Below are 27646 nucleotides of genomic sequence, written 5' to 3' on the forward strand. Positions count from 1 at the left end.
AAAAGAAGAATTTTAAAAAAAAGATAGAAAGCAACTGCTCTCACTCCCAGACCCGAAGAGCTCCTTAAAGCCCTTCAAAGACTCTCATCATATTTGAAATAAAGTCCTGACCGCGTTGCACACCCTGCGTAATCCAGTCCTGCATCTCTCTTTTTTCATCAGAGTCCTGCATCCCCCTGACTCCCTACCGTTCAAATACATTGACCTTCTTTTTGTGTCTCAACACCAGCCTGATCCCACCCCAGGGTCTTTGCACATACTATTCTTTCTGCCTAGAACATTTCCTCCCAAGATTTTCAAATGTCTTGCTTCTTCTCATCATTTGGATCTCATGTGTGTGCCACCTTTGCAGTGGTCCTTCAGTAAATATCCTGGTTCAATTCATCCTGCCCCTATATCCCTCTTTCTCCTAGTTCCTTGCCTTGTTTTCTTCCTAGGAATTAATACTCATCACTGTATTATTTTCTGTCTCTCCCCCTCTAGAAGGTAAGCTCAGTAACCAAAGGGCCAGTCAAGTCCCTCTACTTTCCTGCCACCAGTATGTCCTCAATAAAAAAAAAAAATTGAGTGAATTAGTCTGCATATGAGTTCATTAATTAATGAAGAATTTAATTGGTGATGCTAGTCCAGTCCCTCTTTAGTCTGAAACCCAGAGGTAGCCCAGCCTGTGAGTCTGTGTTTCCTTCCCCTTTCAGGATGTGGCCAAGAAGATGAACTTGGACATGAGGAAGACATCCTCTCTGTGGAAGGACCAGGCACTGGTGGAGATCAATATTGCGGTTCTGTACAGCTTCCAGGTAGCACCAGGACACGCCTCCCAGCTGGCAAGCCGCAAAGGGCGAACTAAAACTTTTCAGAGTCTTAGGGCAGAAAATCAAGGGTCCAGCTCCCAGGAACCTTGTTTGCAGGGCTCTGCTCATAAGCAAGGTGTCCTTCCCATCATGTATGCCTGACTCTCCATCAGAGAACTTGGGAGGAGGGGGCCCATTTGAGGGAGAGACAAAAAGATAGAGGGCCTATGACTTGTTGCTTGATTTTTTTAGAATTGAAATGGTAAACATCCTCTGTGTCTCAACCTGTTAGACACTCAGACTTTCACATAGCAGAGACAAATATTCATCGTCATGATCAGAGGCATATAGCCCCCCCAGTGCATGTGGCTCCATGATAAATGCTAAAATATATATAGTTCAGTTGTTGTTTAGTTGCTAAGTCATGTCTGACTCTTTGAAACCTCATGGACTGTGGGCCACCAGGTTCCTTTGCCCATGGGATTCTCCAGGCAAGAATACTGGAGTGGGTTGTCATTTTCTTCTCCAGGGGATCTTCCTGACCCAGGGATCAAACCTGCGTCTCCTGCATTGGCAGGTGGATTCTTTGCCACTGAGCCACCAGGGAAGCCCATTATGTATATAGTAAAATGGTTTTAAAAATTATATCAGCTAGGAAATCCCCTGGTAGTCTAGTGGTTAGGACTCCCAGCTTCCACTGCAGGGGGCCCAGGTTCGATCCCTGGTCAGGGAACTAAGATCCTGCATGCCACGCAGCACAGCCAATAAAAGATTATCTGCTAAGCCATGACACTTTAGAGGGCAAAGAGGAGGCACCACTAACAGTTGTGACAGCACATGGGCATAAGCTGGGATTCTCCTGGACGAAGCAGGAGACCCGTAGAATAGAGGTCACTTTCTGTAGTAGAGACCAGCTCTATCTTCTAGGAGTGCACACGTGGGAGGCACCCACAGGCAGTAGAAGGGGCATATCAAGCCATCTAAAGACCTGAATACGAACCACAGGCCCCCATGTCAGGAGCAGGGAGACTGGGCAAACTGGGAGATGCATATCCCAGGGGAGAAACCGGGTGAGATGGGGTTGAAGGGCAAGAAGCCCCCTTCACTCTTGACCATGGAGGAGTGAAGTTTGGGGAGTTGTTGAAAATGAAGGCGGATGCTCCGGGGGTCTGGTGGACTGGTGTGAAGGTTGGTAAGCCAGAGACAGCAGAGATGTGAGAGGACACATATACTGTGTGTAAACCGGGTAGCTAGTGGGACCCTGCTGTCAAGCACAGGAAGCTCAGCTCCGTGCTTTTGATGACCTAGAGGAGAAGGCGATGGCACCCCACTCCAGCACTCTTGCCTGGAAGATCCCATGGGCGGAGGAGCCTGGTAGGCTACAGTCCATGGGGTCGCTGGGAGTCGGACACAACTGAGTGACTTCACTTTCGCTTTTCACTTTCATGCATTGGAGAAGGAAATGGCAACCCACTCCGGTGTTCTTGCCTGGAGAATCCCAGGGACGGAGGAGCTTGGTGGGCTGCCGTCTCTGGGGTCGCACAGAGTCGGACACGACTGAAGCGACTTCGCAGCAGCAGCAGCAGCAGCAGCAGCAGCAGAGTCTTTCTGGGCTTCCCTGGTGGCTGGGACAGTAAAGAATCCGCCTGCAATGAGAGAGACCTGGGGTCGATCCCTGGGTTGGGAAGATCCCCTGGAGGAGTGCATGGCAACCCACTCTAGCCTTCTTGCCTGGAGAATCCCCAGGGACAGAGGAGCCTGATCAGCTGCAGTCTGTGGGGTCACAAAGAGTCAGACATGACTGAGTGACTAAGCACAGCCAAGTCTTTCTCCTGGATATGGTCAGGATCAAAAAAAAAAAAAAAAAAAAACGCAGAGAATCACTTTACACCGCCTAGAATCATCCCCAGGACCACCCTTTAGGAAACATGCTCTGGGGTGAGGGAGCCCTGAAACAGCCTGGCTTGTCTCTCCTCCTGACTCTCCAGTGTCCTCTCCTCCCACAGAGTGACAAGGTGACCATCGTCGACCACCACTCCGCCACCGAGTCCTTCATTAAGCACATGGAGAACGAGTACCGCTGCCGGGGGGGCTGCCCCGCTGACTGGGTGTGGATCGTGCCCCCCATGTCCGGCAGTATCACCCCCGTCTTCCACCAGGAGATGCTCAACTACCGGCTCACACCCTCCTTCGAATACCAGGTCCTGCCCCCCTCCACCTCTTTGGTCCTAAATCTGCAGGAGCCAGTGTGCATGTTACAGCTAGAGCAGGGGTCCCCAAACTCCAGGATTTAATGCCTGGTGAGTTGAGGTGGAGCTGATGTAATGATAGTAGAAATAAAATGCACAGTGAATGGAATGTGCTTGAATCATCTCCAAACCTTCCCCCGCCCACCCGGGTCTGTGGGAGAATTGCCTTCTACAAAACTGGTGCCCAAAAGGCTGGGGTCTGCTGGCTTAGAGCACACCTCGATTCAAACTTGCGTTTCAGACTCTCAGTGCAGCCATCAGATTGGACAATACAGCTCGAGCTGAAAGACGAATGAAACTGAAACAAATAGTCAGGGGTCTTGAGTCAGAGAGGGTCTGAGTGGGAAGGTCTGGCAGGACAGTGCAGGGTGGCTGGGCCAGCCACTCTGCCAGGTACCCTGGGGTCACCACCAGCAGACTCACTCCCTTCGAGGGCTGAGGGTTGGGCGTGGCCAGGCAGCCATAACCCTCCAGGGATCCTGGGCATCTCCCAAGGGGAACCAGTCTCCCTCACTATAGTGACTATGCTCCTCTCTCCCCAGCCTGACCCTTGGAACACCCATGTCTGGAAAGGCACCAACGGGACCCCCACAAAGCGGCGAGCCATCGGCTTCAAGAAGCTGGCAGAGTAAGTCTCCTAAAGCTGCAGGGGGGTGGATGTATGTGTCCCCAAATTCAGAAAGCCCCAGAAAAGAAGGCTGGGAGGATGCTGTGCCTCTGTCTCTTGTGTGACGTGACTTGTCCATTCTCTCCAACATTCCTGTCCCTCCTTTGCCCCAGATCTGGGATGTAAACACTGCCATGACCCTTCCCCTTCCCAACCCCTCTTCCCACCCCCAGGTTCCCAAATGCTTGTCCTGGAGGCAGTGTTGTGTTGATAAACCAGCTCTCCTAATGATGATGGTGGCCCCAGTAATAATAACATTAATAGACTTGTAACATTTGTATTCCCACTGTGGCCAGTTTCAAGCTCCCAACAGGAAGTCACTGAAGCCAGAGTCAGGAGGAGCTGGGATGAGCTGGCTCCAGCACGCCACTGCCTAGAGTGGACTCTCGTCAGGGCTGAATCTCATCTCGCTCATTCAGTTCACTCATCTGGCCAACAAAAATGGATACTCAGTGCCAGGCACTGTGCTGGGCCCCAGAGATGCCATGACAAGCCTAATAATGTGATCCTGCCCGCATGAAGCTCACAGCTACCCTCGAGGAAGGGGTCGTGGAAGCCTAACATAGACACCACCGAGTCTGAGAGGTCAAAGGGGGCTTGCTTCAGGAGATGCCAACTGAGTTAATGAATGAAATTAATAAGATTTCACTGAGAACAGGAGGGAGGCAAGAGGATTAGGGACCAAGGCTACTGAAGAGTCATTGACCTGCAGAACCTGTGGTCAGCCAGGGACAAGTGGGGTGGGGCTGACTGAGACGGTTAAAGGGGGATGCCTGCCTTCTGTCTAAAGACAGAGAACTCCCTGATCCACTCCTCACAGACCCCTGATTTGAAGCTCACTTTTTGGCAGAGGAGCTATTGTGCACCAAGCTACTCACTCACTTTCCTCAGCCCCTCGTTTCTAGAACTCTCTGCTCTCTACAGGTGACTGGTAGACCTTGCAGGGACTCAAAGCTAGGTCCTGGCTCCACCCGTATGGTCCTCGGGATCTCCCCTTCCCTCCCTCCTCCATCTCCTTCTACCTAACAGTTATCTTCCAGCCAAGCTGGACCACATTAGCAGCCATCCCTTCCCTAACGAGAGCATCACCAGTTCTCAGGCATAGCAGCCTTTGGCTTCAGTTCAGTTCAACCTGTCTCTGAGGGAAGAAGGGAGGGAAAAATCTAAAGCATTAATTGCACTATTAAGTTTGAGGTAGAAACAATGGGAGTTAATTACAGATGCTTTTTTCTGCTCCAATCATTCAAAGGGAACCCTCCAGGTGCCTTTTATTCTTTTCTGTTTCTCCCTCTTAACTCTCAGGCAGCGTGGGTGGTTTCCCTGAGTCTAAAAAATGATGAATTTACCACCAATAATCCCCAGGTGGGGGTAAATTAGCAATTTATCTACTCAAAGAGATTCCTACTTTGAACAGGGGTGCTTCTTGGAAGGTGAACCCAGGCATTCCCGAGCCTCTGGCCCACCTGCCACGCCCACACCCTCATAGATGGGAAGGAAGAAAACACTGCTTCTGGACTCTCCATTTAACCAGAAAGAGCCCCGACTTGACATTTAAGCTCCCCAGGGCTTTGGTGGTAGCAGCCGGTTTAAAATCCATTCCTGCTCCTGATAGATATTTAGTGCCTATTAAGAATCACCCTCTGCAAAACCCTGGATGTGCATGGCTGACTACCCCAGACCTGGTCCTTCTTTTGTGGAGTTATAAACCTCTGAAGTCCCCTCAAGTTCAATGCCTGTTCATTTATTAGTGATTCATTTTCTCTCTGTCTCTCTCACACACACATAAGAATGGAAGCCCCCATGACAGCCATTTCTCTGTTTTTCCATTCCTATAACAATGCCTGACACATAGCTAGGCCTCAGCAAAAAACATGATGAATGGCCAAATGAGTGAATGAATGAATGAATGGGGGCAATGCTTGGCAAACCAAGGTTCTCACAGCTGGGATCGATCCATCAAGTAACAAACTAGCAAAGCTCACCAACCATGTTAGCTCATGACTAGTTGCTCTGGAGGGACTTAAGAAGGGGATCAATATGGTGCCTCTACTCACACTTTGAATATCCCTGATGCCATCAGAGATGAGGAGAGTATGTTCCCTCCTGTTGTATCTCGTGGATCGTGGTTCTTGCCCCCGAGTCCCAGCCTGACACCCTCCCTCCCTTCTACATTTCCCGTCTTTCTCTCCACCCTCTTCCCCCACAGAGCCGTCAAGTTCTCAGCCAAACTGATGGGGCAGGCTATGGCCAAGAGGGTCAAGGCTACCATCCTTTATGCCACAGAGACGGGCAAGTCTCAGGCTTATGCCAAAACCTTGTGTGAGATCTTCAAACATGCCTTTGATGCCAAGGTGGGTAGCAGGCGGTTCCCTTGCTCTCTGGGCCCTCCTGGTGGAGCTGGGGAGGGGACAAAGGAAGTCAGCAGAGAAGAACCCTTTGAGAGTGGGTGGCAGCCCATCTGAAGATGCCCGTCAGCCCACCTGCATATATTTCAAGGGACAGAGATGCTTCTCTCCCCGTGAACTCTCCAGGAGTTCAGGAATCATAACCCCCAGTTCTAGACCAAAACGTTAGAAAGTTTCTGAAAAAACAAATCTGGAAGTCAGTCTGGGAAGCCCCGCATTTCATACAATTCAGTGGGTTTCTTTGCTGCAGGAATTCTCAAGCCTTTACTCTGCACATGTGTGTTACCATCTCCAAAAGAGGAAAGGAGAGAAAATAAATGTATCCCAAAGATGTTTGCTTATGGCTCACTTATTTTTAAAGCACATCTAAGGAGACAGTGTTTTCCTAGGATCTACTTTGAGAAATAGTACCCAAGGAATTCTAAGAGATAGGGCAAAGCAGTCTTTACAGTGGGCTTCCCAGGTAGTGCTCATGGTAAAAAACAAAAACAAAAACAAAACTGCCTACCAGTGCAGGACTTAAGAGACATAGGTTTGCTCCTCGGGTCGGAAGATCCCCTGGAGGAGGGCATGGTAACCTACTGCACTGTTCTTGCCTGGAGAATCCCTGGGTTAGAGGAGCCTGGTGGGCTACAGTCCATAGGGCTGTAAACAGTTATAGGGGGAAGCGACTTAGCACACAGATGTATTTGGCTCAGCTCCTCCTCATTGCTGAATGGAGGATTGGAAAGGGACCTGAGCACACAGTTGGTCAGATCCAGCTGGGCCACTCCCAGCCTACATGTGGTCAAGAAGACTCCAGCATCCATTGGTTGGAAGAAGCGAAGCCCAGGAGTCCCAATCAAGATCCGTCTCTACTGGCAACCAATGCGTTGCCCCAGACTCTCTGCGGTCCTTCAGGGCAAAGGCAGCCCATACTACCAACAAGCTTTTAGTTCTACCCACTGGAGCCCATTGAAACAGAGGCACCCAGAACTTTGGATCTCTGTCCTAAGGAGATGGCTCAAGATAACTCCTCCTCTTCCTCTCTTCTCTTCCCCCAACACTTTTTCTCTCCGACCCCTTCTCTCTCCTCATCACCTTCTCCCTTCTTCTCCCCTCTCGTTCTCCCACCTAGGTGATGTCCATGGAAGAATATGACATTGTACACCTGGAACATGAAACTCTGGTCCTGGTGGTTACCAGCACCTTTGGCAATGGAGACCCCCCTGAGAATGGGGAGGTGAGATGAGCTCCTATTCTGGCACCTGTTTCCACCTGCAGAGAAGAGGGGCAGCCGTGACACCTGCCCTGCTCTTCAGTAGCAGATCCTCCCAGAATCTCAAAGCCAGTGACCTCGATTTGGGTCCAGGTTGTGCCAAGACTGGGCAACTCCAAGTCCTCAGTCTGCTGGCGTCCGCTGACCAGCCAAGCCTTCCTGAAAATGTTGTCACCTGAACTCACTACTTCTTTGGAATGGATGCTCCAGTCAAGAGCTTGGTGTCTGCTGCTCCAGATTGAGAGAAGCAGGGGCAATATTTTGTAGAAAACCACCACAAGGGGAATTTGCATGCTGAGGTGGGGGCGGGGGGCATCCACACTTACAGCCCTTTATAAACAGTCGTCTTCCACTCACACCACTGCTGCCTGGCCCGAGCGCCTGACACCCTGGCCCCCAGGCCTCAGGCTCCTCTTTTGCCAGTCGGGACCCCCAGACCCTCTGCCCAAACCCATTCCCAGTTTAATCATATCTGCCTCACATCCTGCTTGTGTCTTTCGACCTCCAGAAATTTGGCTGTGCTTTGATGGAAATGAGGAACCCTAACTCTGTGCACGAGGAAAGGAAGTAAGTAAATGACCTGTCAGTGTCCCCTGACACTCTGGGGGGGAAACCAAAAGTTGTCTCTTGGCATCTGGGGTTCAGCTCTGAGCTCTGGATACTTTTGTGACCTGAAGTCCATCTGTGACTTATTTTAGCTAGTGGGTGTCTGTGGCATTCTGGTCTTTAATCACCTTACAGCCCTGTGCCTCAGTTTCTTTTTCCATCAAGTTGGGTTTATTCTACCTGCGTGAACTTTCTGATTTGAAAGAATCAAGGTAAAAAATAGATATCAGCATCCTGTGAGAAGCTGTGCATGTGTGCTTGGGCATGTCCGACTCTGCAGCCCAACGGACGGTAGCCTGCCAGGTTCCTCCAAGGGATTTCCCAGGCAAGAATACTGGAGTGGATTGCCATTTCCTTCTCCAGGGGATTTTCCTGACCCAGGGATGGAACCCACATCTCCCGTGTTGCAGGTAGATGCTTTAGTGCTTGAGCCATCAGGGACGCCCTGTGAGAAGTTGAGTGCCGTGTAAATATAGTTCTTGTTACTCCACCCTTTGGAAGCTTACATTCAGAATCAGTGAGCTTCTTTCCCTAGAACTTTTCCGTCTGATGTTCATGGCGGAGTTGCATCCACTAACGTGGAGGCTGACTTCAAACAAGATACCTCCTAAGGCAAAAAAAAAAAATGCCTGAGGCCAAAAGATGTTACTGGTAAAACTGCACCTAACATGGGGTTGGGTTCTACAGATATTTCATAAGGTGACAAACACTCGTAACCAAAATTACCCTTGAAAAGCCCTTAAATCCTCTCAAAGCAGAGAACATATAACCTGTGAGTAATAAGCTGCCTTTCTTTGAGAGCGTCACACGTGGTATTGCCTCCACCATGGAGTAGGTCTTAAGCTGAGGACTAGATGTCATCGCTGGCTGGCATTTTATTTGTTGTTTATTTTGGGTTTTTTTTTGTTTTTTTTTTTAATGTGGACTGTTTTTAAAGTCTTTATAGAATTTGCTACAGTACTGCTTCTGTTTCATGTTTTGGTTTTTTGGCCAAAAGCCATGTGAGATCTTGGCTCCCTGACCGAGAATCGAGCCTGTACTCCTGCGTGTGGAGGTGTAGTCTTAACCGCATCTTAACCGCTGGACTGCCAAGGAATTCCCTGACTGGCGTTCAGAGGCTGTGTTCTGCAGAACATCCCTCTTGGTTCTCTTTCAGCCAAGCACACGTTGCCAAAGTTGCCTGCATCCCATACCCAAGGGGATAGCTGAGTCCCTGGTGGTCAGCCCTCCTGATTTTAAGACCAGCATCTTATTCCTCACCCTCTCTGCCTCTCTCCTCCCCACCCGATCCTGGTGGCCTTCAGCAGGTCCCCCTCACCCCTCCTCCAGGGAGAGATAGGGCACCATCCATTCTCCCCTCTAGGTACCCGGAACCCTTGCGTTTCTTTCCCCGTAAAGGGCCTCCCCTCTCCCGTGGTGACACAGAAGTCCACGGTCTGGCTGCAGTTCGTGACAGCCAGCGCAGGTAGAGCATCTGTATGTGCACATGCGTGCATGTGTGTATGTGTGTGTGTGCTCACATGCACGTGTAGGATGCACCTGTGTGATCGTGTTTGCCCGGCGTTCATGTGCGTGCGTGAATGGTGTAAGCACTCGCACGCATGGCGATGAGTATGAACGTGCGCATGCCCAGTGCTGCAGCATCGAAGGCCACGCCCCGGTCTCAAGGAAACCAGAGTTCTAACGCCGGCCATGCCACTCACACACTGAGTAACCTTGAGCTTGCTACTTGACCTCTCTGGGCTTCTCCATCTTTCTCACCTTCCAAATAGGGAGAAACTATCTCTGTCCCGACCATCTCTGGGAGCTGGTGCAGGGATCGAAGGATGATAACAAAGAGGAACACATTTGGAAAAGCCTCAAACCTCACACAAATACGTGTGCTGATATTTTTACCCCACAACCATCAACCCTACCTCCCACACTAACAACACAGCCACCCCCTGATATGTTACAGGACTTATTTGGAGATGTGACTCAATGTGAGACTATTTTAGGGCAGAAAATACACTTACATATATTTAGAACTTTCCTGATGCTGGAGCAAAAACTTTGAAGAACATCCAGCTTAGAAACCCTGCTGCCAGAATGCGCAATTTCTTTTTTTGTCTTTTGCACTCAGATTTGTGTGTTGAGTTTTTGTGTTTTGGGTTTTGATTTGAGGGTTTTATGGAAGTCTTTTGTTGTTGTTGTTTGGGGGTTTGTTTTGTTTTGTTGGTCTTGGAGGTTTATTGGTTTAGTTTGGTTTTTGCCTTATCTGAGAACAGAACTTACCACTTTTAGAAGAAAACTGGGAAACCGTTTTTGTTTTTTTTTTAATTTTGAGGCTCCTGAGCCTCCGATGCCAAGGTTTGAGTCCCAGTGGCATTTTTCTCCTTCTTTGAAACAACTTCATAAGAAATCCAATCTCTTTTCAGGCTGTGTCTGAACATTTTTCATGTTTATTTGAAATGAGAAATGTGAAAGACCCTGGAAATGTCTGAAGATGATAGCTTTATTGAAAGAAAATGTTGTAGTGGTTACCAATGGAGAGAGGGAAGGGGTAAAATAGGGGTAGAGGATTAAGAGGTACAAGCTATTATGTGTAAAATAAGCTGCAGTGTTATATTGTATAACACAGGGAGTGTAGTCAATATTTTATAATAACTATAAATGGAGCTGTTGTTTAGTCGCCAAGTGGTGTTGACCTCTTTTTTGACCCTGTAGACTGTAGCCCACCAGGCTCCTGTGTCCATGGGCTTTCCTAAGCAAGAATACTGGAGTGGGTTGTCATTTCCTTCTCCAGAGAATCTTCCCGACCTAGAGATTGAACCATGTATGTTGGATTGGCAGGCGAATTCTTTACCACTGAGCCACCAGGGATGCTCATAAATGGAGTATAACCTTTAAAAATTGTGAATCACTATATTGTACACCTGTAACATATAATACTGTATATCCACTATACTTCAATTTTTTTGAATAGGAAAAAGAAAAGAGAGTATTGAGTGAGACAGTCCTGCACTGCCCAATAAGCCTTTCTATGAGCACATGAATGTTCTATATCTATGTCGTCCTGTACAGCAGCCACTGGCCGCATATGGCTGTCAAGCCCTTGACATGAGTTTAGTGCATGTGGGGAGCAGAATGTTTCATCGTATCCAATCTGAATGAATTTAAATAGTCACACACAACCCATGGCTGCTGTAGCAGACAGCAGGAGTGTAATTCTTTCATGGTTACTATAGCAGACAGCAGGAGTGTAATTCTTCACTAGTCGGTGTGCGGTTTGGGGACCAATGGCATCTCCTGGGAGCTTCTCAGAAATGCAGCACCGTAGGCCCTACCCTGGACCTACTGAGTCAGGATCTGCATCTTAACAAGATCCCAGAATGATTCTTGTCCTGGTTAACCTGTGGGAAGTAAGGAAACATGGTCTAATGGGTTAAGGAATGGACCATTGATGTGGTCTAAACCTTTTCAGTTCTAATATTTTTTAATTGAAGTATAGTGGGTTTACAATGTTGTATTAATTTCTGCTGTACAGCAAAGTGATTCAGTTATATATAATCATCCTTTTTTGAATTTTCTTTCCCATTGTGGCTTATCGTAGGCTACTGAATACAGTTCCCTGTGCTGTGCTGCAGGGCCTCGTTGCTCATCCTTTCTCTGTGTGAGAGCTTACCCCTGCCTACCCCTGCCTCCCACTCCACCCCTCCGCCACCCCCTCCCCCTCAGCACCCACCAGGCTGTTGTCTGTGTGTCCAGGATTCTGTTTCTGCTGAAACCTTTTCAGTATGCGCAGCATCAGATGATGTCTAGGTGTCCGTGTGGTGGGCGAGGGTGAGTTGATATCTTCTAGTCAAGGCCATGGATGTGTTATGATCTCACTCAACACTCAAGGGAAGGTCCTAGAACCAGGACTGGTAATAGAGCCAGCCATGGGGGTGCTGACCCCAGGACGGGGGCTCTGAACCAGAGTTCACAGACTCTCTTTCATCTTGGCAGGAGCTACAAGGTGCGTTTCAACAGCGTTTCCTCGTACTCTGACTCCCGCAAATCATCGGGTGATGGGCCAGACCTCAGAGACAACTTTGAGAGCACTGGACCCCTGGCCAACGTGAGGTGAGAGAGGCACCCGGGGCATCAGGGATGATGAAGGCTCCTGGGGAGCTGGACAGAGTAACAAAGTGGGCTGTCTGTTTGGGGAGGGGTCTCCCTTCCGTGTCCATTCATCCCTTGAATAAAACCAGCTGCACTCTCACTGTTTGGGGATGTCCCCCTGCTTCATTAAAGCACATTACCTGGACCCCCTCCTATGACCTCTTCCAAAATCACACTCCTTCAGAGCCCCCATCACCCCTTTGCATGAATTTCATATCATTTGTGCTAAAGGATGCTAATCCCCCAGATGTAACTCAGCGAGTTCCCTTCATAAGTGGTACGACACCTTATATATTAGAAGCTTCTGGGGACCCCCCACCGTGACCCAGTGGTTCCCAACCTGGGATGCTCATCAGAATCACTTGGAAATGTTTACAATGTACAGATACCTGAGCCCCACCTCCGGAGACTTGATGTAGTTGGGTCTAAACTTGGACCCAGGGTTTGCTTGTTTGTTTTTTATTCAGTCTCCCTAATTGCCTCCAGTGTACAGTCAGATTCAAAAAAATATTGTCACGGCTCCTTGTTTCCCAAAGCATAGTCACATCCCACGAGAACATTTTAGATAATACGTGGACAGGTATTTTCTACTTCAGTGGTTGTGGATTCAGTTTCATGGGTATTTGGAAAGGAAAAAAACTGAATGTCAAACCCTTGGTTTCATAGATACTGGTCAAGACGAGGCTACTCTGTAAGCAGTGTTCAGGCCCGGCCAGGAACCTCTTAGACAGTCACCAATGCAACCTCCTCCATAGCGGCTCAGGGCAATGCTTAGAAGATGACAGAGGTCACAGGGTTCCTAGATGTTCAAGTACTGTTTCTGTCAGTACACTTTTTTTCTTTTTTGGCCATGCCACGTAACGTGATTGGTTGGCATCACCGCCTCAATGGGCATGAGTTTGCGCAAGCTCTGGGAGATGGTGAAGGACAGGGAAACCTGGCGTGTTGCAGTCATGGGGTCGCAAAGAGTCAGATTTTACTGAGCGACTGTACAACAAAGACCTAACCGCTGGACCACCAGGGAATTCCCCGTCAGCACACTTTTTAATAAACTTTATTTTTTTAAAGTAGCTTTAGATTCACAGCAAAATTGAAGGGAAGACACAGAGATTTTGCATGCACTACCTGTCCAACCCTCGGTGCACGCGTGCGCACACACACACACAAACACACACACACACACACTCTGAAGGGAAGACACAGAGATTTTACGTGTACTACCTGCCCAACCCTCAGTGCACACACGCGTGTGTGCACACACACACACACCCCTACACACACACACACACACACACACTCTGAAGGGAAGACACAGAGATTTTACGTGTACTACCTGCCCAACCCTCGGTGCATGCGCACGTGCACACACACACACACGCACACACACACCCCTCCACATACACACCCCTCCACACACACACCCCTCCACACACACACCCCTCCACACACACACACACACACACACCCCTCCATCCCCTACCATGGTGATACATTTATAAAGTCAATGAACCTATATTGACACATCATTGTCACCCAGGGCCCATAGTTTACGTTAGGGTTCCCCCCTTGGTTCACCCTTGAACTGATGGGTTTTGACATCAGTTCATGTTCTTTAGCTTGACATTGAAACATCCATGGTTTGACATTCAGACCTATTTTTTCCTTATTAAATCTATCATGCTTAAGAGCAGGGGTTGGCAAACTGCAGCCCATTGGCTGAATCCAGCCCAGCCACTGTATATTTCTGTACAATCCAGGATGGTTTTTACAGATGACCGTCTACCATTTATTTGATGATAGAAAATATTCCCTTCAAGCCCCCATTAAGCAGAATGCTATACCCTTCTCAAAAGAGTTCCAGTCTTCTCATTAGTAGCTATATATAGCTAGAAAAATGTACCCCATAACTATTGCTATTATATTTTTAATTTTATCCAAAAGCATGCAGAAATTTATTTTCTTCCTTGTTATACAGATATCTGCATAATAGTATCAATTTTGCTTCTTAGCCTGCAAGCCTGAAAATATTTACTATCTGGCCCCAATTATAACAATTTTGCCAGGTTTTCTGGTTTGAAAGCTTGAAATAGGAATTTTACAATCACAAGGTTTAGCCTGTGATGAAATGTGAAATAGGAGATGACTACGACACAGGCCTTCAGAGATTGGGAAGCATGTTAATGAGTTAATTCCCCGGGCCATCTCTTAGTGAACACCAGTGGGTTTGCATAGCTAGTACAAATAATTGTACAAATAATTTGTGCAAATAGAGTATAAATTAAAAGCAAATTAAATAGCAACTATTAAGTAAATAACAGTGTGAGAGGTAGTCAAGTACGGCAGGTATCTCAAACATAATCAGTATTGGAGGGACTTCCCTGGTGGTCCAGTGGCTAAAACTCTGCACTCCCAATCCAGGGGGCCCGGGTTCAATCCCTCATCAGGGACCTAGATCTCACATGTCACAACTAAAGATCCTACGGCCACAACTAAGACCAACTGCATCCAGATAAATAAATAAATATTAAAATAAGTAAATAAATAGTAGCGGTTTGGGGAACAACTCCCTAACCACAAGGCTTGACTAGCACTGAGTTTTCAAACCTGCATTAGGCTGAGGGCGACGGCTGGGGGCAGGAGTGCAGCTTCTTGGGCCCCATCCAAGCAGTCCCATGCTGGCCACCAGTTCTCACCACCTGCAGGGAGAAGGTGAGGAATCTTGGTAAAGGAGGATCGTGGGTGAAGGAGTGATGGGGAAACATGCTACCTAATCCTACATCCCTCCCTTGGGAAGACTGTGGAGCCCCCAGGAAAGAAGGACAGGAGAATAAGATGAAGAAGCATCAATGTGGATTTCAGAGGAGGGGATATTAGTCTGTGTTAACTTTCACATGATCTCTGAGACACCTGGACCCCATCTCAAGCTCATTCTCCAATAACAAGAGGGTCCCTTCCCGACTTGCCCTACTGTTTGCCCCTCATCCCTCATTGCAGTCTTTCATGTGATGGCTGTCTCCATCATTCTTTAATAAGAAAGATCCAGGGACAGAGTCAGACTCTGTAAGGAGCAAGTTAAACAGCTCGACTCCTTGACTTGTCTGAAATGACAGTCGCCCATAGGATAGTCACATTCCAACCTGGAAAAAAAATGCAAGTTGTGGTGGTGGTCGTATCCCACTTGTTCACTTGTCCATCTAGGACCAGTGAGGTCAAGACCCACAGCCAGGACCAAGTCGTGGAAGTGTGATGTCAAGTCTCTGCAGGACTGAGGGGTCATCTGGGACACAGCCCTCCACTTCCCAGACTTCAGAAAATTCTCATTAACTTGACCCCCATTGATTCAAACACCAACATTTTCTTGTGGCATCTATGCAAACAGACATTTTTTTAAATTAAACTTTTGTATTTTGTCCTGGGGTATGGCCAATTAACCAACAGTGTTGTGATAGTTTCAGGTGAACAGGGACGGGACTGAGGCATACATATACATGGACCCATTCTCCCCCAAACTCCCCTCTCATCCAGGCTGCCACATAACACTGAGCAGCATTCCCTGTGCTCTACGGCAGGTCCTTGTTGTATTCATTTTAAATGTAGCAGAGTGTATATGTCCATTCCAAGCAAAGAGGCTTTGTGAAACAAATCAATTTCACAGACGCTGCAAAGGGTGGAGCCAGCGTATCTATAAATCTTTCAGTCCCTTTTAGAAGAACCTGTTTACACACCAGCCCTGGATGTATTCATGACAAGTCCTTCTGATCTCCTCGTTAGCACAGGTCCCCAAGAATTGCTATGCTAGAGTTTCCATTCTCTTGAAACTAATGTAGTCGTATGCTGAGTAGAGTCAAGTCTTTCACTGATGTATTGAGTTGGCCAAAAAGTTCATTCAGGCTTTTCCATGACGTCTTAAAGAAAAACCCAAACGAACTTTTTGGCTAATCCAGTAGATTCATTTTCCCAATTAGTCTAGCTTAGAAAGGGACACTCAAGAGACAGCCACTGGTTCTGGGTCACCCATCCTCCTAAGGACCAATGGGGAGTTTTCTCCTGAGGACAGTGGTACCTCGCAGAGACCAGAAGGAAGGCAGAGCAGGGTTTAGGGGTTCTCAGGCTTAAAGATGGCCTTCCCCAAATGGGTGTGGGGTGGTCTGCCCTCCTGAGGTGCCAGTTGTCTTTATCTGCTTGGGCAGCCATCACAACGTGCCACAGGCTGGGGGCCTCAACAACAGAAATTTGTTTCTGACACTTCTGGAAGCTGCAAGTCCAAGCTCAAGGTTTCTGGTGAGGCCTGTCCTGGCTTGCAGACATCCGCCTTCTTGCTGCGTCCTCACGTGGCCTATCCTCTGAGAGCCTGTCACTGGGGGTGGAGGAGAGAGCTCTCAGGTGCCTCGCCCTCTTCTTAGAAGGATTAGGGCCCCACCCTTATGACCTCGTTTGACCTCAGTTACCTCCTTGAAGGCCCCATCTCCAAATACAGTCACACTGGGGGACAGGGCTTCACATGTGCACTTAGGGGGACGTAACAGTCCGTGACACCAGAACCCCTGCCACGATCCCCCCAGCCCTCTATTCTAGAGCCTCTATTGTCTTCTTGGCAGGTTCTCTGTGTTCGGCCTTGGCTCGCGGGCATACCCTCACTTCTGCGCCTTTGGACATGCCGTGGACACCCTCCTGGAAGAGCTTGGAGGAGAGAGGATCCTGAAGATGAGGGAGGGGGACGAGCTTTGTGGGCAGGAAGAGGCTTTCAGGACCTGGGCTAAGAAGGTCTTCAAGGTAACCATCTGCCCGTCTTAGAGACCCATGAGCAATCATGTCCCCAGGGACCCCCAAGGACAGATCACCTGAACCATCAGAAATAGAAAAAACTTGAGACAATCTTTGGTACTTCCCTTATGTATCCAACCAGGAGGCAGCTTTAAACAAGTCAGATGACTTTGGGTGGTCCTAAGACACATTTTCTACCTGGAATCCGGCTTCCTGTATTAAGGGTAAAGAGTTGGTCTATAAAAAATTACAGAGCCTTGGAATTTTAGAGCTGGGAGGAACCCATCCTTCACTCACATTCCATAGACAAGTAAATAAAAAGCATACAGTTGGTTAACCAACCCAGGGAGCCATGCCTCGGGCTGGATCTCAGATCTCACTGATCTGTCTGCTTTGACAATCTTGTTCCTCTTGTGCTAGGTCTCCAGTGGCCTGTACAGTAGCCACGGCCACACGTGGCCTTTAGATTTAAATGTAAACTGGTTACTATTAAATACGATGCGTGGATGAACAAAATGTAGCGTGTCCCTGCAATGGAATGTTCGGGCACAACAAGGAACCAAGTGCTGAAGCATGCCACGGCATGGATGAATCTTGAAAACGTGGAAGAAGCCAGACACAAAAGGACACTTGCTGTCTGAGTCCACGTACACGAAACGTCCAGAACAGGCAAATTCAGAGAGACTAGGAGTAGGCTAGTGGTCCCCAGGGGCGGGGGAGGCGGGGAGAGGAAGATGGCAGTGCCTCCTAACGGGTGTGATGTGTGCCACAGGCAGCCTGTGATGTGTTCTGCGTGGGTGATGACGTCAACATTGAGAAGGCGAACAACTCCCTCATCAGCAATGACCGCAGCTGGAAGAGGAACAAGTTCCGTCTCACCTACGTGGCGGAAGCTCCGGAACTCACGCAAGGTACCTCCTAGCACCCGCCCGGGGAGACATCCAGGACCCGGAGGTGGGGACGGGAGGCGGCAGTTCTCACCTCTGAAAGGTCCCTAGAGAAGGCTTCGTGGCTTAGGTCTCCCTTGTAGTACATGGGTGTGTTCTCAGTCGCTTCAGTTTTGTCCGGCTCTGTGCAACCCCATGCACTGGAGCGGGTTGCTGTGCCCACCTCCGCCCTGTAGTGCAGGCCACCCAAATAGACACACTGTTGCTGCTCTGGGCTCTCTCTCCAGCCCTGCAGCATGTTACCCTAAACCTCCTCTTCTCTGCTAAGTTCAGCCAGGTTTGCTTTCTGTTCGGCTGTATCCACAAACACCCGCCCCAATGCCTGCCCCTTTTATCTCTTCATTTCACTCCAGAGGGTCAGGAGAAGCTGGAGACTCTGTATTGACAACTGTTTTACTCCATCTCAGGAGCACCTTTGTTCTTCTCCCCCCAGGTCTATCCAATGTCCACAAAAAGCGGGTCTCAGCCGCTCGACTCCTCAGCCGTCAAAACCTTCAGAGTCCAAAATCCAGGTAGGAACACCCTGGTCCCTTCGGGTTCCCCACCTCTGCCCCGGATGCCACCCACGGCAAGGAATGAACCCTTGTTGACTCCGAGGACTGACTTCCTATTACCATTGGAAGGGTCCTCCAGACCCCCTTTGCTGCCTTGCAGCATCTTGGCTTACTGCTTTCCATTTGCCAAGCTCCAACCTGCAGGGATGAAAAAAGTAAACGGTTGGGACATCCCTGGTGATACAGTGGTTAAGACCTCAGGTTTCCACAGCAGGGGGTGCAAGTTTGATCCATGGTCAAGGAGCTAAGATCCCACAAGCCACTTGGTACAGCCAAAAAGAAAAGAAAAAAAAAAAGAAAGGTGATGATCTCTGTGGAAAGGGGAAAGAGAAAGGTTTTGTGAGGAATTTGTTTTAATAGAGACCACACCTTCGTCAAACTGCTAATATTCACTCTAACGCGCACCTTAGTCAGAAATCACTTCGTCCAGACAGCTCCTCTTTGCGGATAATTCTTCTCTGGTGTCCTGAGAAATGCCTGCTCAGTCTCTACGTTAAGGCCTTTGGGATGATGGGAGGTTTATTAACCTACAAAACAGCCCCTTCTGTGTTCTGAGGTCCTAGTTGTTAGAAATTCTCTTCCTATTGTTTATGACCAAAGCATGTGTTCCTAGCACTTCCATTTCGATCCTATGTTACAGTCTCCAGTGACACCCAAACCAAGTCAGTTCTTCCAAATGAGAGAGCTGCCAACAGCCAAGGACAGCAGCCACTCTCCCTGATCCTCGCTCCTTCCAGCTGTTTCTCCTGAGACCTGGTTTCCCAAACCTTTGGCTGTAGTAGAAGGACACAGTGTCCTACTGGAAGTGTCATTCTCGGACCTGGTCACAGAGCAGTGGAGGTCCTGTGATCACTGCCAAGTGTGCCGAGGCTATTATTACCATCCTCAGTCCGGACAGGTGGTGCCAAAGCAGCCCAGGGTTGTCCTAACAGCCTTGCCGCTCTCCCATTAAGCTTATGTCCTTTCTGCTCTCAGACCTGAAGTCTTTTCAAAATGATCAAGCCAGATGTCTGCATCACTCCATGTATAAGTACATTTTTTAGCAGTTATGAAAGTCTTTGCCTGGCTCCCCATCAAACGGAATCTTCTTCACTTAGCGGTTCTAGCCCATGAAGATCTTCTGAGATCTTCGTTCTTTGCATGGCATGGTACAAAGGGTGGCCTCTCGAGCCAGACAACCCTGGGTTCTTACCCCAGTGCTGCCATCCCCCAGCCATGAGACCTTGGACAAGTCCCTTAGCGCTTCAGAACACCCGTCTCCTTACCTAAAATGAGAACTAGTACTTACCTAGTATTTTCTGTGTTCCGAGCACAGTTGTGAGTTCTCTCTGTGCAGGCTCTCCCAGAGTTCGGAACCGCCCAGGAAACAGGTGCTCTTATCACCCATGTTCTAAATAGGAAAAATGACAATTAGAAAATGTGAGTGGCCTTTGTAAGGTCACACAGACTCAGTTCTCTAACTCCAAAGTCAAAAACGCCCAATGGCTATACCTGTGGCATCAACAGCGTCACAAGACTGCTATATTAAAAACAACACACACAAAGCAGCTGGGGCATGCTGTTTCTGTTGCTATTCCTTACCCATCCCAGTTTCATACATCTGCACATTTTAATGTGTGTGCTTTCTATGTGGATATAAAACTTTTCTTCAATTAAACTATAGTTGATTTACAATGTTGCATTAATTTTTGTTGTACAGTAAAGTGCTTCAGTTATACATATATACACACGTTCTTTTTAAATATTCTTTCCTATTGTGGTTTATCATGGGATATTGAATATAATCCCCTGTGCCATACAGTAGGAACTTATTTATCCATTCTACATGTAAAAGCTGCTTCTGTGACCCCCAGCCTCCCACTCCATCCCCCCAAACCCCTCACCCCCTTGGCAACACAAGTCTCTTCTCTGTGCCCGGATGTAAAACTTACAATAAAGTGGTCAATATGGTCAACAGGATGGAGCCCCAGGGCACGTGTGTTCTCCCCCAGACCCTCAAACGCTGAAGAAACGGATTGGGAAATTAATAAATTGAAGGATTAGTTACATGTAATATTCAGAGCATAATAATCTCATATATTGGGTTGGCCCCAAAGTGAACGAACTTTCTGGCCAACCCAATAGAAAGGGACTATATTTGAAATACACATCTTACTCCCCATTTCTGTCCCATGGAAAAGTACAATCTCAGTGGCACTGGAGAAGAAGGGACTAAGAATCTACTGGACGCTTCTCTCAGTGACCAACCATGAAAGACCAGATCATAAAAATTACTCCCAAACCATAGTACATAAACAGCAAGATCATTTGCAAATGTTTTGATGCTAAGTTGGACCAAGTCCCAGAATAAATGCCCCCCACCCCCACCAAACCATCCACCTCTGGAAAGGGCAGCTGACTCTGTGCTGAGCGACTTGCAAGAGGGCATTTCAGAAAGGTTAGTAACCAGAAGATAGTATGAAACTCAGTTACAGATTAGCTTTAAAAGAATCAAATGGGGTCTCGGTGTTTAACCGTTTAAATCCACAGCACTACCTATTTTCAGGCCTTACTACCCTTTCCAGCTTTATAAGGGGTGTGTGTGTGTGTGTGTGTGTGTGTGTGTGTGTGTGTGTTTAAGGACTGAGTAAAAGAGTATGACCCTTTCTCCCATCTTCCCCTGCCCACAGCCAAAGTCAGAATGTTTGAGCCAGGAGACCACATAAAGGTATTACAAAACACCCTCCCCACCCTGCTCCCACCCATAACAAGAGACCCTTAAGCAAGCAAAGTGCTTAAGAGGAAATAAACCACTTTTTGAGGGTGATCCTTGCAACTCTAAAGAGAAAAGCGCCTGACCGCAGTTTCTGCCTGGCCAGGAAATAAACTTTTCCGTGTGAGGCAATTAGCAAAGAATACAGAAAAGAGTTTAATGGAGCACTAAAGGGTGGGGTGTGGGCCCTGTAAGTCCTAGAAGCCAGGAGGAGGAGGGGAGACACAGGGTCAGCTTTAGATAAGAAAGAGAACAGACAGGGCCATGTAGGAGCAGAGATGCTGAAAGGGCCCGAGTGCTGGGGTATATCAGAGAAAGAGGGGACGTTGTAATGGAGAGTTCTGCATGGAAGCACTCTCAATTCCCAGCTCCTCTTGGATAAAATCACTTCTTTCCAGCCTTCCCCATCTCAACACAGGACATCAACATACAGTGTAAGCCCCAAACTCAGGCTCCCTCTCTGCCTCCTCCGTCTCCCTCCTAATAGCCATCCAACTCTCAGCTGATACTGTGGGCTTGTCTTTCAAATACATTTCAGATCTACAGCCACCACCATAAGAAAGGCCACAGTCATCTGTGGTCTGAGGGCCTCCCCAAACCACCTAACTTGTCTTCCTTGTTTTTTGCCTTTTCTCTCAAAGATTCATCTTCCAAATAGCAGCCAGACTAATCTTTTACGAACGTAAATGGAAGCCCATCCTCCTGCAGCTTCACACCCTCCAGTGGCTTCCTGCTGATCTCAGGAAACCTCTAAACTCCTTGCCTAGACAGATTACAATGAGACCCTCCTGATCTGCCTCTTCCTAGCTCTCTGACCTCCTCCTGTGCCAGTCAGCCCTGTGTTGACCCCTCTTCCAAATCCTCCAGCCTTCTTTCCCGTCCTCAGACCTGTCACGCTTGGGGCCTTTGCATGCACTGCTTCCCCTTTCAGGAACACTCTTCCCCCAAATCTTTGCACGTCCCCTCCTCCTCATTGTTCAGATCTCTGCTCCAACATCAAATCACCAGCAAGGCCTCCCCGACCATCCCAATCTGGTCACTGAGCCCACTGCCCCCAACCCATCAGCACCCACCCTTCCTTATCACCAGCCCCATCCATGATCTTTTTCAGGTGCTTCTTAATGAGAATAGGGCCCTGTGTTTTCTTTATCCATCACTGTCTCACCAGTGCCTAGAAAGTGTCAACAAATTCGTTGAAGCTATGAGCCTTATTGCCTCAAACTGCTCACAAGAGACCATGCTTACTCTTTTCATTGACGAACAGACGAACATACGTTGTTTCCCACCCTGTCCCCCTTTTAATGCTGGATGTTAGCAGACTGTTTTTTCCCCTGTGAACCTGTCATTGAACCATTGCTGATTGTATATGTGCATGAGTGAGTGTGTGTGCGTGCGATATTGCTGTAGGTGAATGTAAATATATCACAAGCAAGCCATACTCAGGGGACAGGCATTTGAATGGCTGTTGCCTTTCCAATGCTACCTTTTTTCCCCTTTCCAAATACTTACTTTTTTTTTTAAGCTTGGGAAAGGACTTTTTTTTTTCCGCCCATGCCACGTGGCATGTGGGATCTTCTTTCCCCAACCAGGGATTGAACTCATGCCCCCTGCAGTCGAAGTGTGGAATCTTAATCACTAGACCCCTGATACTTTCTGACAACCCATGTATATCCCAAGCTGTTTTTTTTTTTTAAGGGAGAAGGTTAGAAAATCCTGTACTTAGAAACCCCCAGCAGAACAGAGATATAAGACAGTAGGTCTCCAGGCTAGTGCTACCCACTGGGGGATCAGCTCCCAGCAAAGCTTCAAGGACAGCCCACGGAGGGGTGCTCGGGCCATGCAGCCATTCAGGGCTGGGTTCTCCAGTCAGAGGCATACAGCGTCCGTGGTCGACCTCCCAGCAGAGCCTGCGCCCGCCTTGTGGCCCACAGGCCAGCTCCATTCTTATCCCTGGCCCTTCTCTGCCTGACCACCCTCAGCTGCGTTCAAGAGGACTTAGGGGAAAAGGCTGTGAGCACGAGCCAGCTCAGCAAGTTTGGGGCCTCCACGTTTCTATTTTGTACCGGCCATAGGAACGGAGGCAAATATACTTCTGAAAAAAAAAAAAAAAGACTCGTGATGATCCGGGAGAAAGTGGGAATTGATTTGCGGGCCTTTCAAAGGCTTCCCGTGGTTGGCACTGGAGGCTCCCAAATTCGCAACCCCACAGCGCCCCCTGCTGGCTGTCAGCCTCTGCTTGTTCCCTTCCTGGAGCTGGCAGGGGGTGACGATGCCTCTCTCGCTCTCCAGGAACCAAGATTGGCATGAGCTCAGAGCAGAGTCATTCACGCAAGCCCATGTAATAGATAAGATCAGTGCCCCAGGGAGGGCAAAATCTGCCCAGGGAAGGAGAGTGGGAGCTCAGGCCCCCACCACCATCATTCACAAGCTCAGTCACAGAGTTCCCCACCCTACTAAGGACAGGGGTGTCATGTTTCAAGAAAATACACCCAAAAAAGCAGAGATGCCAGCACAACTATTTTTAATAATGGTGGCTATTTGCAGCACAAAAGAACTTTTGGTTGTGCCAAAAACTCCTTCAAATAGCGAGTCCCATTGGTCTATTCAAGCGCTGATTTACATACCACGGAGAATGTAGAAACTTCATGTTGAATATCAAGTGTCTCTATCAACTGAAAACCAATTGGCAAGGAAGAAAAAGCGGATCTGAAAATGCGAATGTAACTCCAAGAATACAAAAAGATTTGATTTACCCAAGTGTAGTCATCAATCCCAAAGTTTTCAGGCATAAAAATGCAGTGTATTGATACTAAAACTTTAAAGGAACCAGAATAATCCTATTCTAAGGATTCATAGACCTCCTGCACTTGAAATCCAACTATCAAAGGAAAGGGCATGACTCGGCAGGCCTAAACAAGTTTCCCTCTGGGTTTTCTCCTTTGTTCTATAAACTTTATATTATCAGTGGACTGGGGATAATAAGAACTTGAGCTTAAGGTCAAGCCCTTTTCCCTTTTCCAGGACAAGGTGAAGACCCCAGCTGTAAAAGGAGGTGGAGCTTGGGATTCCCAGGAGAGGTGGAATTTCACCGAACAGGGACATCTCTGCCACGGCTCCTGTGGGGTTTAGTGGTTCCTGGTAGAAATCTGGTATCAAAAATAGAGCCTATTCGAGCAGCTGGTTAACCCTGAGGATCTGAGGTTCCTTCAATCGATAGATATTTCTTGAGTATCTACTATGTGTCATGCACTGTCCTAAGTGCTAGAATAGAGCAGTGGAGAAAACAGACAACTTCCTCGCCCTCTAGAGTTTAGACAGATTCCTTGTCCCTGCTATTGTCCTCGGGGTGGGGATGAGGAAGGGGCAGGCAGAGAGACAGACCACATGGCATAGGATGGAGTGAACTCTCCATTCTGTGAAGGTTGGTAAGCGCTATGGAGAAAAGGAGAGCAGGGACAGGAAGTCAGAAAAGCAAAGAGATCTGGGGCCTGAGTCTCGGGGTGCTCCAATGTCCAGAGTTAGGGGAGATGAGAAGGAACCAACAAAGGGGACCGAGGAAGAGCAGCCAGGGAAGAGACCAGGAGAGCTTGGGGAGCTCAAGAGAAGGAGACTGAGCAGGAAGAAGTGAGAAGCCATATCCAGGACTGCTCTGATGACCACAGTGAGCGCTGGGAGCTGGCTGTTGGGTTTGCAAAGAGGATCTCATGAGTGACCTTGCTGAAACCCGCCCTGTGGAATTGGTGAGGGTGGAAGTCTGATTGGCCTGAGCCCCAAGGAGAATGGAAGGAGGGGAGGTGTAGCCACAAAGACAGACAAAGGGGCAAAGAAAAGGGGCACAAGCTGGTGGCCCTCACCCCGTTGTTCCCCCACCCTTCCCTCCAGTCGATCGACCATCTTCGTGCGTCTCCACACCAACGGGAATCAGGAGCTGCAGTACCAGCCCGGGGACCACCTGGGCGTCTTCCCCGGCAACCACGAGGACCTGGTGAACGCCCTGATCGAGCGGCTGGAGGACGCGCCCCCTGCCAACCAGTTGGTGAAGGTGGAGCTGCTGGAGGAGCGGAACACGGCTTTGGGTAACTACGGCCAAGCTAGTACCCCACCCAGGCACTCCCAGGGGCCCTCTCCTTCTCCAAGGAGTCCCAGAAGCTGTCTGGGCCTTCCCTTCCCCGGTGGGTGTCCAGGGAAGAGGAAACCCATTCTTCTGCCCAGTTGCCAGTCCAGGCAGGAGAGTGGATCTCTGTCACCCCCAGCTTATGAGACCGAAGGCTCCCCTTCCTCATGGCTGAACAGCCTTGACCCAACTCTCTGAGCAAGTGTCCATTTAAGCCAGGACACTGATGGTTCAACCTTGAGGGAAATAGTCTTACCTTCCTTCGTCGGCTAGACACTGATCTTAGCAAAGGCTACTTGTCTGACTTCCTTCATCACCCCAGCCTCACCGCCCACTAAGGGAATAGCAGCTGAAGTCCACTCCTGCGTTCTCTTAGAATCTAAAAGCATCTAAATGAAGCTCGGTGGCCCGTTGGGATTGAACCTGATTTCTGATATCATTAGATCAAGTCCCAGCCTGTTTGGGGGCCACCCTTGACATTCCTTGGAGAAGGCGATGGCACCCCACTCCAGTACTCTTGCCTGGCAAATCCTATGGACGGAGGAGCCTGGTGGGCTGCAGTCCATGGCGTCGCTACGAGTCAGACACGACTGAGCGACTTCCCTTTCACTTTTCACTTTAATGCATTGGAGAAGGAAATGGCAACCCACTCCAGTGTTCTTGCCTGGAGAATCCCAGGGACGGGGGAGCCTGGTGGGCTGCCGTCTGTGGGGTTGCACAGAGTCGAACACAACTGAAGCGACTTAGCAGCAGCAGCAGCAGCAGCAGCAGCTTGACATTCCTATTAAAGAACGTTGCAAGGCAAATGGGTCTACATGCTTGATCTCAGTAGCCATGAGTGAGCTCAGGACTTAAGGAACTGCGGTGACCGCCCGTGGTAGCCCATGATACAGGGACACATCTCCTCTACAAGGGAGCCAGGACATAAAGTCAGCGCAGAATGTGAAAACAGTACGTAGTCGAAACCCTGCATAGGAGAGACGCTCCTTCTCTTATGAAATCCAACCCAGCCAGTTCTTCCTCCTTATTGGAACAGTACTTTATATCTTGAGTTGAGCACCTGATGAAGTAGAGGCTTGTGTTTAGGGCCTCTATTGGACTAAAGTACACAGAGGCAGTAGTTCAAACGTGGTCTGGAGCAGTACTGCCTGACTTTATGGATTTGAGCTGTGTTGCTGTTGAGCTCAGTCGCTCGGTCGTGTCTGACTCTCTCTGACCCTAGGGACTGTAGCCCACCAGCCTCCTCTGTCCATGGGATTCTCCAGGCAAGAATACTCTGGAACGGGCTGCCATTCCCTTCTCTAGGGCATCTTCCCAAACCAGAGATGGAACCCACATCTCCTGCATTTTCACTGGTGCCACCTGGTGACCTTTGGCAAATTCCTTAACCTCTCTGCGCTTCCATTTTCTCAACTGCAAAATGGAGATAATAATAGCACCCACCACCTAGGATTGTGGCAAGGATTAAAAGAGTTACTAATAGAAAGTGCTGAGGAAACAACATGGTACATAGAAAGGGCTAGGTAAGTGTTTGGCATTTTTGTCATTTTAAATGGTAGAATCCCACTCAGAGGGCTGAAAGACTGACACCATGAGAAGAGAGATGGAGGGAAAAATGGACTCATAGTTCGTGCTCAGTTGGTGGCTCATTGCTCAGAATATCAAGGGACGGTCTCACGCTATTTTAATATTTACTCTTAAATTCCGGCACTAGCTTGCTCAGCTGATTTTGCACATGCTGCTTGCGTACAGGAGGTGATCACAGGGTCCCCAGGAAACCTGGCTGCAGATGTGGGATGGAGGTGGCCAGCCAAGGGGTCAGTTGGCTCTAGGGCAGTCGGTTCTTTGGGCCCCATCCTCTGCTCCAGGAGCAGGTCTGGCCTCCCTGACTTGGACCCAAACCCTCAGAGCCCACACTGTCCCTCCCCCACCCATCTCTCACCTCTGTTGTACCGCTGCAGGGGTTATCAGTAACTGGACCGATGAGCATCGCCTGCCGCCCTGCACCATCTTCCAGGCCTTCAAGTACTACCTGGACATCACCACGCCTCCGACGCCACTGCAGCTGCAGCAGTTTGCCTCCCTGGCCACCAGTGAGAAGGAGAGGCAGCGTCTGCTGGTCCTCAGCAAGGTGGGTCCCTGGCCTCATTCAGTCTCACCACCTGCTCCTTGGAGAATTTTATGGTTCCCTCGTGGCTCAGCTGGTAAGGAGTCTGCCTGCAATGCAGGAGACCTGGGTTCGATCCCTGGGTTAGGAAGATCCCCTGGAGAAGGAAATGGCAACCCACTCCAGGATTCTTGCCTGGAAAATCCCATGGACAGAGGAGACTGGCAGGCCACAGTTCATGGGGCCGCAAAGGGTCAGACATGACTAAGCAACTTCACTTCTTCTCTGT

The 27646-nt window shown here is 48.9% G+C and overlaps 1 protein-coding gene across 1 annotated transcript in view; it reads left to right on the forward strand.

Moving 5' to 3' along the window:
- NOS1 (nitric oxide synthase 1) overlaps positions 1-27646 on the forward strand; it is an 87455-nt gene that overhangs the window by 50306 nt on the left and 9503 nt on the right. The window contains exons 10-22 of the mRNA XM_068989618.1: positions 696-797; positions 2798-2992; positions 3583-3668; positions 5914-6058; positions 7230-7334; positions 7879-7937; positions 9340-9441; positions 11964-12080; positions 16718-16892; positions 17656-17794; positions 18264-18342; positions 25019-25212; positions 27212-27381. Of these exons, the coding sequence (XP_068845719.1) occupies positions 696-797; positions 2798-2992; positions 3583-3668; positions 5914-6058; positions 7230-7334; positions 7879-7937; positions 9340-9441; positions 11964-12080; positions 16718-16892; positions 17656-17794; positions 18264-18342; positions 25019-25212; positions 27212-27381 (1668 nt within the window). The remainder of the gene's footprint in view (positions 1-695; positions 798-2797; positions 2993-3582; positions 3669-5913; positions 6059-7229; positions 7335-7878; positions 7938-9339; positions 9442-11963; positions 12081-16717; positions 16893-17655; positions 17795-18263; positions 18343-25018; positions 25213-27211; positions 27382-27646) is intronic.

Source organism: Capricornis sumatraensis, chromosome 17 (genome assembly GCF_032405125.1).
Source record: "Capricornis sumatraensis isolate serow.1 chromosome 17, serow.2, whole genome shotgun sequence".
Taxonomy (NCBI): domain Eukaryota; kingdom Metazoa; phylum Chordata; class Mammalia; order Artiodactyla; family Bovidae; genus Capricornis; species Capricornis sumatraensis.